This window comes from Hemicordylus capensis, chromosome 13 (assembly GCF_027244095.1).
Source record: "Hemicordylus capensis ecotype Gifberg chromosome 13, rHemCap1.1.pri, whole genome shotgun sequence".
Lineage (NCBI taxonomy): Eukaryota > Metazoa > Chordata > Lepidosauria > Squamata > Cordylidae > Hemicordylus > Hemicordylus capensis.
In genome coordinates this window covers 22,534,696-22,546,708 of record NC_069669.1, presented here as the reverse complement: position 1 = coordinate 22,546,708, position 12,013 = coordinate 22,534,696, and the positions used below count along the sequence as shown (strand labels likewise).

At 51.7% G+C, this 12,013-nt stretch overlaps 1 protein-coding gene across 4 annotated transcripts in view; it reads left to right on the top strand.

Moving 5' to 3' along the window:
• Nucleotides 1-12,013, top strand: part of LOC128336537 (acyl-coenzyme A synthetase ACSM3, mitochondrial-like) — a 39,900-nt gene that overhangs the window by 22,175 nt on the left and 5,712 nt on the right. For 2 of the 4 annotated variants that reach the window (XM_053276382.1, XM_053276383.1), the window contains exons 8-16: nt 443-586; nt 2,302-2,458; nt 4,095-4,174; nt 4,948-5,071; nt 5,850-5,963; nt 7,127-7,228; nt 8,129-8,256; nt 8,351-8,450; nt 9,261-9,380. In XM_053276382.1, the coding sequence (XP_053132357.1) occupies nt 443-586; nt 2,302-2,458; nt 4,095-4,174; nt 4,948-5,071; nt 5,850-5,963; nt 7,127-7,228; nt 8,129-8,256; nt 8,351-8,450; nt 9,261-9,380 (1,069 nt within the window). The remainder of the gene's footprint in view (nt 1-442; nt 587-2,301; nt 2,459-4,094; nt 4,175-4,947; nt 5,072-5,849; nt 5,964-7,126; nt 7,229-8,128; nt 8,257-8,350; nt 8,451-9,260; nt 9,381-12,013) is intronic. The other 2 variants (XM_053276384.1, XM_053276381.1) reach the window with 2 other exon arrangements.

Genomic DNA, 12,013 nt, shown 5'->3' with positions numbered 1-12,013 from the left:
ACAGCCCGAATGCGACTTGGGTTAACCAAGAGTTTGATGAAGGCAATCCTGGCAACTGCAGCATTAGTCCCATGGCCAGAATATTTGTGACGAGGGGACATGATGGGGTGGGGAATTGTCCCAGAACAACTAGAGCATGAATGCAGATCTCTTAATATGTCTACGTTATTCTGATTGTGTTTCTTCCGAGTGAGCAGTTGAGTAGAATATGGTCTGGACCAGGCGTGACCAACCTGAGCTCTCCAGATATTGTTGGACTACAATTCCCATCATCCCTAGCCACAGTGGCCAGTAGTCAGGGATGGTGGGAATTGTGATCCAGCATCTGCAGGAGGGTTGTGCAGCCTGGGTCTCAGGAAGACCTTGTGCTTGTGAGGGGAGTCTTGATCTTGAGGCCCAAGGTTGTCTTCCCTTTCATCCCGAGTCTTTGCCTGTCTTTCAGCTTGGCTCATGCGGATCACAGCTGTGTGGCCACCAGGAGCCACGATCCAATGTCTGTCTATTTCACCAGTGGAACTACAGGTGCTCCAAAAATGACTGAGCATTCCCATTGCAGCCATGGAATCGGACTGGGCATCAACGGAAGGTGCAGAAGGGTCTTTCCTTCCTTTCTGTTAGGGAGTGATCGGCAGCCAGTTCAATCCGAGCAGTCGAGGGCGATCCCAGGAGTCTTTGTGCCCTGGCTTGGTGCAAGACTCCTCAACAGCAGCATCCCTATAGACCAGGGCCGCTGCACACCTTCAGCCCTCCAGCTGTTGTGGGACTACAACTCCCATCATCCCTGACTGTTGGCCACTGAGGCTAGGGATGGTGGGAGCTGGAGGGCTGAAGTTGTGTGGATGTGCTAGAGCAGGGGTGTGGGCAAACTCAGCTCTCCAGGTATTGGGGGACTACAACTCCCATCATCCCCTGCCACAGTGGAGGGAGGAGAGCTGGTCTTGTGGGAGCCAGCAAGACTTGTCCCCTTAGCTAAGCAGAGTCTGGTTGCATTTGAATGAGAGACCACATGTGAGCACTGGAAGATCTTCCCCTCAGGGGATGGGGCCGCTCTGGGAAGAGCATCTAGGTTCCAAGTTCCCTCCCTGGCAGCATCTCCAAGAATGGGCTGAGAGAGACTCCTGCCTGCAGCCTTGAAGAAGCCACTGCCAGTCTGTGAAGACAAGACTGAGTTAGATGGACCAAGGGTCTGACTCAGTATAGGTCCCACAGTGGCCAATAGTGAGGGATGATGATGCAAGTTGTCGTTCAGCAACAGCTGGAGGGCTGAGTTGGCCCACCCCTGTCTCGAAGCTCGCTGAATCCTTAGAGCAGGGCTGGTGGCTCTGACCAACCCCAAGTGCCGCTCTCCAGCCAAGGTACTCTGCACAACCCCTGTGCCACCATGGGAAGGTGAGTGTTCCCATGGTGCAGTGCTGAGCTGTGCCCAGTGCAGGTGGGGCTCCTTACAGCCCTCTGGAGCCCCAGCGCCATCTTGGAGGGGAGGTGTGCACAGAGCGCTGGCCGGGACTGTAGTCCTTCCCAGGGCTTTACCCACGATGGGCTGCGCTTGGCAGCACTCTCTGCATGCCTTCCTAGATGTTGCTGCTGGGGTCCGACCGGGCTCTGCTTCCCTTCATGGAGCCCCTGCGGTGCTGGGCAAAGCACTGTTACCCTTGCCAACTGAGCTGAGCAAAGAGACACCTCTCAAGCGGGGGCTCGCTGGTATTTAGCAGGGGGAGTGGAGAGGACCTGTCCCAGCAGAGCTTCCTTCCCGGTGGCCCTTGCTGGTATCTTCCTCATGCTTAATTTGGGGGTAGGAAACTGTCCCCCGCCCCACCCCGTGCCCATTTATTTTTCTTAGGGAAGAAGAAAAGCAATATATAAATATGCTGAAAAGCAATATATAAATAGGCATAGCTTGCAGCCACTACAGTATGTACACTAACAATGTCATCCCCTGCGTCCAAGTAAGTGCTTATAAGTCTGGAATGTCAAGCTGAGACTCACAGTATTTTCCGTAACAGGAGTGCCCTGATGTTGTTGACTACAACTCCCATCATCCCAACCAAAGGCCATTGTGGCTGGGATGATGGGAGTTGTAGTCAACCATATCTGGGAATCCCTGTTATGGGGAGCATGGGCTCACCAATCTATTGAGACCAAAACTGTATTTGTTGCCCATGTTCTAATTACAGCGTCCAAAGCAGTCTGGTCACGCTCACAATATTCTGCCGCTCTTATTGCAGTCTGGAGTCTCTTATCTCCCTGTATGGCAGCAGTTGATTTCCTTTGCAAACGTGATGTGTGTGTTCTGCTTATTAGGTATTGGCTTGATTTGACCCCCTCGGATGTAATTTGGAACACTTCAGACACAGGCTGGGCGAAATCGGCGTGGAGTAGCGTATTTGCCCCATGGATCCAGGGGGCGTGTGTGTTTGTGCATGAGCTGCCACGCTTTGAGGCCACACCTGTCCTGGAAGTAAGTGACCCCCAATGTCCGTATTTACCCAAGAAGGTGCTTAGAATAACACAAGATCCGTTGGTTTGGATGTCATGACCCATCTTGACTTGTGTTTAACGGCAGTCGGGAGCAGAATTCTTCCGAGGCTTGTGCAGGCAAGGGAGTTGGGGGGGGGCATTTCTGATGTTCAGGGATGTCGCACTGAACCGAGATTTAACTGTGGTTCTATGTGGCAGCTAAACTGGCCTGAGGCCTGTCGTTTCTTCTAATGGCAAACAGTCCTCCAGGATGGAAAAGTCTAACAAAGCAACCAGAAACGTGTGTGGAGGCCAATTTCTTGTTGGAGTTTGTTTAGCCAAGCGCCAGGAGGAAGCTGCCCACTCCAGTTACGAAGTAGTGCAGAGCTTTGTTGTTGCAGCTGTTTAAGAACACGCCTGGAGATTGGACTGCAGTCTGAACAAAGTAAGGTTTATTAGTTAAGTACATTTGAGATAGGAAAGGCCTGTCCTAACTATGAGCTTCAGATAATGAATAGGTAGGTGGGGAGAGAGAGAGATGCTCCCATCTGCTCTCCACGAGGAAAGGAAGGAGGACTGACTCACTACAGGAAATACCGGAGGAGTCAAAGCAGGGGTCATAGAATAGAGGCAAAGCAGGGACAGGTAAGGAGACCCTCACCTCTGCTCCCAATGATGCCCCTAGTGGTGATTAGGATCGTTGGTGCAAAAGGTCGATGCACTGGAACTCCATCTCCAACATTTCCTCCTGTGGAAACTCTGCTGCAGTAAATGTGTCCCTCTGTAAGGTGCCCCAGAACTCTGTTGCCTTTCCCTGCCACAAGTTAAGGCAGGGCTATACCACCACAGAGATGCCCCTTGGGCGAGATCTGGGCATCAGCCCGGGTGTGGGCAACCTTTGGCCCTCTAGCTGCCTTGAGCTGCAGCTCCCGTCTTCCCAAGTGCAAATGATTTTGGCCGGGGACGAGGGGAGTTGCCGTCCAGCCGCAACTGGAGGGCCAGAGGTTGCCCAGCCCAGGCTTCAGGCCCAGCTCTCCCCCGCATGGCATCCTCGTACCACTTTCCGGCCCGGGAAGAAGGGCTGCTGCACGCCCACCAGGAGCCTTCCACATCCTAGTCCGGAAGGCTCCTTGCACAGTGGAGCAGGCACAAAGGAGGAGCCCTTTCTGTGCCTCTCCTCCCACTCCAGAAAACCTTTCCACCTGCACAAATCTCTTCCTGGGGGTCCCACAGCCTGGTTCAAGGACTTGGAGGGGGTACGCATCACCCTCAGTGGCTGCTTTATCTCATCCTGGGATCCGGGGATTCTTCCTGCTGGAATGTGGGGCTTCTTTTCCTCTAACTTCTTTTGTTTTCCTTGCTTGTGCCTCTTAAGGGCCTTCTTCCCCAGCCCTGTTTACACCATTTGTTAAGGTTAATCTTAGAGGTGATCTTAGGAGAGGCTGAGGCTTTTAGGTGGTGTAAGTAAAGTTGTGGAATTCCTGAACGAATTCCACAAGAGAAGAGCGTGGCCTGATCCGTGGGTGGGGTGGGGGGTGCGTGCTGCTCTCCCATCTTGTGAATTGTAGAGTCTGCAGATCTAAGCCTGGTTGAGTCAGGTTTTGTTTTCATAAATCCTCTCTTTTCTAATCATCTAGACTTTGTCCAGGTTTCCCATAACAACTTTCTGTTCTGCTCCAACTGCTTATCGGATGCTTATCCATCAGGATTTCACCAGGTGAGAAGCACTTACTATTTGCCATTTGACTGTTCTTCAACAGTCCTGGCCTTGCTTCATACTGAGGCAGTCTGTGATGATGGCTGATATCAAAGGTTGGATCTTACCAAACAGAGAGCCACTCATTGGTGGCCTTCCATTACCGGACAAGCAAAACACCATCTTTTCACAGCTGTTTAGACTTCTGGAGCTGAGAGGGCAGGACACGCCAGTTAGGAACATAGGAAGCTGCCTTCTGCTGAGTCAGACCCTTTGTCTATCCAGCTCAGTATTGTTTACTCAGACTGGCAGCAGCTCCTTCAAGGTTGCAGGCAGGAGTCTTTCTCAATCCTGTCTTGGAGATGCTGCTGGGGAGGGAACTTGGAGCCTTCTGCAAGCAATCATGCAGCTGCCCTTCCCAGAGTGGCCCCATATCTAACAATGCTCACGTGTCTCCCGGCCAAATGCAGACCAGGGTGGACCCTGCTTAGCAAACCGGACAATTCATGCTTGCTACCACAAGACCAGATCTCCTCCCAGTTGTGGGAGGGAGATGGAAATTACGGTGACTTAGGCCTGGTTCTCATATGCCCAGGACAGCAGTCAAGAGCAGAATGAGGACGCAAAATGGCCTAGCTTCCGGTTCCACAAACGCTTTCCAGAAAATCCAAAATCTGGAATGTGGGGGTCCAGAAAACTGAGGTTTCCTGTAGTTTTTAAAAACCTGGTTGTTAACTCTTTACAAATAAACAACTCTGCCTTTTCTTCCCTCCCGTCTCCTTCTTTGTCTAAAGTTATACATTCTGCAGTCTGAAGCACTGTGTGACTGCAGGGGAACCCATGAACCCGGAAGTGATAGAGCAATGGAAAACCAAAACAGGGCTGGATATCTACGAAGGCTACGGGCAGACCGAAACGGTAGGCTGAGCACTTTTGGCGGTGGAGGAAGAGGCTGTTCTCTTTGTGCTATGGGGCTGCAAGGGATGAAATGGCTGCAATTGGTTTTCATAGGCCTGGGTGCTTTCCATACTAGCTGCTCATTAGCAGCAAAATACCTCCGTTCAGGCAAGTTGGAAACGTAAACAGCAGGGGGAGCCGTCTCGCAGCAACTAACAATCCAAAGAACAGCAACTTCTTCACACCAGATATACAACATCCTTGCTCTAAATCACAGCGATTAAATTAGCAACAAGGCATTGGAAATGTGAACGGCGCCCTGCTGTCCCTTTAGGGACTGCTGCACAGGAAGTGTGGGAGCACGCTCCCGAGATACGTCCTGACCCCATTGTAGGGTCTAGTCTGGAAAGCGCCCTGGTGGTGGTTCTCACAACCGAAAGGTGGGTGAGAGGAGCATCCAGGCAGGCTTCAAGCCTCCTGTGTCGGCAAAATTCAAGATAGGAGGAAGGAGAAGTGCTTGCATGCTAGCTGTGATCACGCGAATGGGACGGAACGTGCTTTTCCTCCACCTTGGGACAGCGCTGGGTACACAGTGTGGGCTGACCACCCCCGTCCTACCTAAGTCACAGCTAGCGGATGACCCCTCCCCGCTCTCCCTGCCTTGATGTTTGCCAACACATGGCCGGTTCTCAGGAATGCACAGGGGGCTTGGAGCCTGACTTGGGGTGCTCCCTCCTCCTACCAGCCCATTCACAACAAATGCCACCCCACCCCTTCTCTTTCCAATTTTATTCTTCAGCTGCTCTTTCCTTCCCCTTCCTCTTTGGAGCAGGTGCTGGTTTGTGGGACTTTCAAGGGGATGAAGATTAAGCCAGGATCAATGGGGAAGCCTTCTCCAGCCTATGACACTCAGGTACCGTGTACCTGCCAGCCCATAAGAGTCATTTAAGCCATTGGTCTTTCTAGTAGGAGAGGATCCTGAAGCAGGGTGCACCTGTGTGACATCAACATCCTTGTTATCTTCTTGTGATTTTTGTTTTTAAGTCTTTTGGGGGAAGACGGGGAAATCGTGGGCTGGGGAGATGGACAGAAAGAGAGCTCAGAAGTAGAGAAGGTGGGGAGCAGGGAGGAAAGAGCAGGAAAGGGGCGGGTTCCGATGTCGCGGTGGCACTTGAGGTTCATGCAAGCGGCTGCAGCCCGGGAACCCTCTCTCTCCATCCTCGCACGGGCTTCTGTTTCCTGTCCAGGTTCTGGTACGCTGAGATTGGTTGTGATGTTTGAACCCACCAGCCTGTCAGGGGACCTGCTGGCCTCTGTAACTGAGATCAGAAGTGAGTTACAGGTTCCCTGTCAGGTTCTCTGCCAGGAGTAGGGCAGGGTGTGCCGAGACTGGTGGACTTTGACATCACGACCAGTCTCGGCATTTCAGAACCTGGACAGGAAAGAGATGCTCACACAGGGATGTGCAGAGGAGTGTGCTAACCTCAGGTGCCTCTGTTGCATGTGAACCTCTCCAAAGTGTAGATAGGAGCTAATGTTGTGCCGTCGAGTTGGTGTCAACTCCAGGCGCCCACAGAGCCATGTGGTTGACTTGGGTAGAATACAGGAGGGATTAACCATTGAGATGATGCCTTTCAGCATCTTCCTATATCGCTGCTGCCCGATACAATGGGATCTAGAGGTGGCTCCTTTTCTAAGAAAGGCATATAGAAGCCTATATTCCTGCTTCTCTATACTGGGAATCCTGTTTATCCTCCAGTATGGAACCTACTGCCCCATTCTATAGAGGCAGCCTGCAGAAGGCCTCTGTGCACATCACAGCATGAATATCTGGATCAAGTCAATTGGCTAAATTCGATGGAGCACATAAAAAAGATAGAATGCCCAAATGGGTGGAATAAACAGCAATAGCAGATTATTTCATTTCTGCTCTGGAAAGCATCCAGAGAGCCCCTCACCAAAATGCCTAGTACAGCTTCCTAAGACAATTCAGTAGCCCACCCCCCCATCTAATTTTGTAATTCAGGATTTTTTAAAAAAATTCTATTTGATACACAGTTTTGCGTTTGCTTTTAGATAATAGATGAGGACGCCAATATCTTGCCTCCCGGGAAAGAAGGAGATATTGCTATCCGAGTAAAACCTACACGGCCATTCTGTCTTTTCACTCAATACACGGTAAGACGCACCATGGAATTTCAATGGCGCATCCAAAATAACAAATGAAACAGAAGCAGTTAGGTTTTTTAACCAACTGTAAGCGGATTTGCCTTTCAAAACATGGGGGCTATTTTAGTTACGTCTTAATGTTCCAGCTTCAACACAAGTTCACGAAAAATAAGATTATGTGGCAGCCTTTTACCACTGTTGCGCAATGTGACATGATAAAGCAGCTCAGAGTCTCCATGGCCAGTTAAGCTGGAGAGACACGAAACCTCTTACGATTCTCAGTCCTGAGGCAGCTGCGCTGGTTGGTACCATGGGGCGGGGGGCAGGGGGATGAATGTTCATTGTGATTTCAACAAGGTCTGCACCGCTAGAGATGGAAAGGTGGTGAGAGCATTGCAAGAATTTCAGCTGCCAGTGTGCTCTTGTGCCTTAATTGTCCTGACCATTGGACCTGCAGTGGCCAAATGTGCAATGGTATTTCAAAAGTGTTAAAAAAAAAAACCACCCCAAAAGAACTCTAAGATTGTATCGGTGTGCAAAAATGACTGCAATTTTATAATTTTTATTTGGGGGTAGGGACAAAGGAAGGGGCGAGGAAAGAGGGCATAGACCTTGTCCAAAACAACCATGAGCATTTGTCCGTTCAGATGCTACTGGCCACCCCAGCTGGCTCCAGGACCACTGGGAACTGCTGGGTGGTGGGTTTGTATGATGTGCCCCCGGGAGTGTGCACTCTCTAGGACCCAGAGGTTCCCAGGAGCCAGACCTCCTAGTGTCGCCCTGTGAATGACTTGGCAAAGGTTGCTGCCAAATGAGAACAGATTGATTGCTGCATAAAAGACCTACCCAGTTGCACTTGCAAATCCTGGCACCCATGACCCGTGAATGCACTCTCTATATACTTGTTAGGGTGACCCAGAGAAAACAGCTTCAACCTTGCGTGGCAGTTTCTATCTCACTGGGGACAGAGGGATCAAGGATGAAGATGGCTACTTCTGGTTTGTAGGAAGAGGCGATGATGTCATCAATTCCGCCGGGTAATGTCATTCATGTTTATGGCCACTACATTATACTCCTAAAAGGCTTTTCAGCCAACAAGATAACTCAGAGCCTTTCCTTTGTTTCAAACAGGTACCGCATTGGGCCCTTTGAAGTGGAAAGTGCATTGATAGAACATCCCGCCGTAGTCGAATCGGCTGTTGTCAGCAGCCCCGATCCCCTCCGAGGCGAGGTAGAGTAGACAAATATATTACGGAACTGCATGTGTTTAAACAAGGGACCTGCAACCAGAGAGTTGGCTAGATGTTTTGAATGTCTGAAAAATTAGCCACCCTTTGCTATCCAGAGCTCTTCGGGCCGGTTCTCATGACCAGGATGATGTGAGTTGAAGTGGGGATCTGGGATCCCCAAGTCACCCACGCGTGCTCCCTTAGCACATGTCGTGAGAACCTAGAGCTTGATCAGGAATGATTCACTTGACCTGCAGTCCGCTTAACCTCAGCCAGCGATCGTCTGGGCGGTTTCCACCAGGTTAAACTGCTTCCTGCCAGCCTGCCGCTATTTCCAGCCACGAGCCCACAACAGTGGCCCATAACCAGCATGGTGTAGTGGTTAGAGTGCTGGACTAGGACCGGGGAGACCCGAGTTCAAGTCCCCATTCAGCCATGAGACCTGCTGGGTGACTCTGGGCCAGTCACTTCTCTCTCAGCCTAACCTACTTCACAGGGTTGTTGTGAAAGAGAAACTCAAGTATGTAGTACTCCACTCTGGGCTCCTTGGTGGAAGAGCGGGATATAAATGTAATAATAATAATAATGAGAGCAGCCACCATGCTCGTGCCCTGGAGCACCTTGGGACGCGGGAGTGGGGGCAGTCCTCCCATTCCCAGCTCCTGTGGTTGCCACACCACTGCTCGTGTGGGCACACAGCACGGAGGAGGGAAGTTGTGTGAAAGACCTCATCGTGTGCTATAATATATCTAGTATGCTTTTCCTGTAAGACACTGAGCTGCAATAAGACATGAAAAAATATTATTTTTAAGGTTGTGAAAGCCTTTGTCGTTTTGGCATCTGATTATGTTTCCCATGACCCAGAAGCACTGGTTGAGGAGCTCCAGGACCATGTCAAGAAGGTCACTGCCCCCTACAAGTATCCGAGAAAGGTAAGTCAGAAGCCGAGCCTTGCTGGATAGGCTTATCTCCTCCAGCATCATGTTCCGCATAGTGGCCCAGCAGTTGCCTCTGGGAAGCTCAAAACCAGGGACTTTTGCACACAGCAGGCTTTACTACAAGTTTACGGGGTGGCTTTACTACAAACTCGAAGTTGTCCCCAAAAAATCACCGCAAATAATAGGGTTTTTTAAAACCCTGGATAGAAATTGGGCTACTATACTCTAATGCGCAGTGAAAAACCTGAATTGTGTATGAACTGCTCCCCAATAACTCGCAGGGACATTTGGGTAAATCTGGCTGATCTGTGAATGCACCCCCTCCATTCTGGAGGGGATGCGAGTTAATGGGCTTCAAAAGCCCTGGAGATTACTCAAGAGCTACCTCTGCATTTCTGAATGCTGAAGGTAGCTCTTGACCTACGACCTCCATGCCGGACTGTTCAAATGCCAATTCCTTCATTACTGGCTTCGTCCAAACATTCGTCTCCCGTCAAGTAGCCCGCCAATCTTTGGTGCCGCCTCCTGGCACCCCGCCAGCCAATCAGAGGAGTGGGCTCGGCTGCCAGGGGCGCGCGGGGGGAGGAGCGTGGAGAGCCCGGCCAGAATCCACCCGTGCGGGGGGCTTGGGTGGCTTGGCACCCCTGCGCATGCCCAGTGGCCCGCCCTGAACCCCAACCCCCCCTGCCTCCGGCAGAGCCGAGCCCGGGAGGAAGGCAGCAAGGCGTGGGCGGCGGGCGCCTGCCGAGTGGGAGGGAGAGCGTGTGGTTTTTTTGTTTTATTCATTTGGTGCCGCCTTTCCTGCTGCCCCGCCGTGCTTTCCTTTCACTCTGTGCTCGCTCCCGTTCTTGCCTGGCACCCTCTGTCTGCCCCCATCCCGGGAGGCCGGTGGGGCCGGTTGCAGCAGCCCCCGCCCAGGGTGCTGCCGCCCTTGACAGAGAAATGTCTCCCCCGGTAGACGGGATCGTCCTGGCTGGTGGCTGGCAAGGAGGAGGAGGAGGAGGGAGGTCTCTCGCGGGCGGGCCATCAGCCCTTGTCCGCTGGAAATCATGTCGCCAGGAGGCGGCGGGTGTCTCGAGGGGAGGCTCCTCCAGCCACCTTCCCGTCATCAGCCTCCTTGGAGGGCAAGGAGGCGAGTCCTCCTGCCCGGTCCAGCACCCCACTCGCTTCCCACAAAGCCCAGCCAGATGCCCCAACAACAGGAAGCCCCCAGGAAGGGCATGAAGAAGCAGGCAAGGGCCTTTCCCTGCTGCTGCCCCCCAGGAAGTGGCACCCCCCACACAGATGGCGCAGCTGCTGCCCCTTCGCCAGGCCAGGCGGGGCGGGAGATTTCTCCAGAGCTGCCCCCTCTGCTGCCGCCCTTATTCTCAAGAGAGCAGCAGCAGCATCCCTCTGACCAGGGCGGCTCGTGAGGCTGCGCCAGCAGTGTCTCTCCCTGTTTGCTCCGGCAGCAATTTCAGAAAACGTCGCTGAAAACCAGCATTTTAGAAACCCGGAAAGACCTCGAGATGAACTAGAATTCGCCAGGCAAAGCCCGACTGGTGTGTGTGTATGTGGCCTGAGTCCAAGGGTCTTGAAGGGGCTTCGGGCTGCTTTTGGCTGGTGTGTGTGAACGCACACACTCTCTCCCGGAGGAGGTCCGGGGTAGACGCCCCCGTGTGTAAAGCCTCCTGGAGATGAAGGCAGGCCCCCTCTCCTGCTGTTGCTCCCCTGCAGCTGCTCTTCAGAGGCATCTTTCCTCTGAGCCGTCCAGACTTGTAGCTAGTGATAGACCTGCCCTCCATGAGGGCTGCTCGATGCCAGGGCTGCACAACTTCAGGCCTCCTGCAGATGTTGGCCTACAACTCCCATAATTGTAATCCACTCTGAGACCTTTGGGTATAGGGTGGGCTAGAAATGCTAATTAACTAACTAACTAACTAATTAATTAATTAATCCTGGCTATTGGCCACTGTGCCTGGGGATTATGGGAGTTGTAGTACTAAAACAGCTGGGAGGAGGCAAAGTTGAGCAGGCCTGGTTTAAGCCCTTTTTAAAGCCATCCAGACTGGTGACCATCTCCACATCCTGTGTCGGAGAATTCCCACATCAATAGATTAGTGATGCAGCATGTGACAAAAATGCTCCTTTTTGTTGGTCCTAAATTTTCTGGCAATCATTTTCATGGGATGACCCCTGGTTCTGAGGTTGTGTGGGAGGGAAAAGAACTTTTCTCTCAGTCGGCTTTTTTTTAAACTTGAAGGCCCCAAATTCTGTAGCCTTACTTCTTAAGGAAAGTGCTCAAAACCCCTGATCATCTTGGTTGCCCTCTTCTGCACCTTTTCTGGTTCTATAATATCCTTTTGAGATATGGTGACCAGAACTGTACACAGGATTCTACATGTGGCTGCATCATAGATGTCTATAAGGGCCTTATAATATTATCAGGGTTATTTTTCAGTCCTCTTGCTAATGATCTCCTAGCATGAAATTTTCCTCTTTCACAACTGCTGTGCTGAGCAATGGTCCCTCTAATTGTTTTCATCTCTGTGCAGAATGAGTTTTGTTCTGGGCGGCAGTATCAAGGAACTGTGTGTTCACACATGCATTCAGAGTGGGGCCTTCCTAAATCAACCTGAGCGGGATCT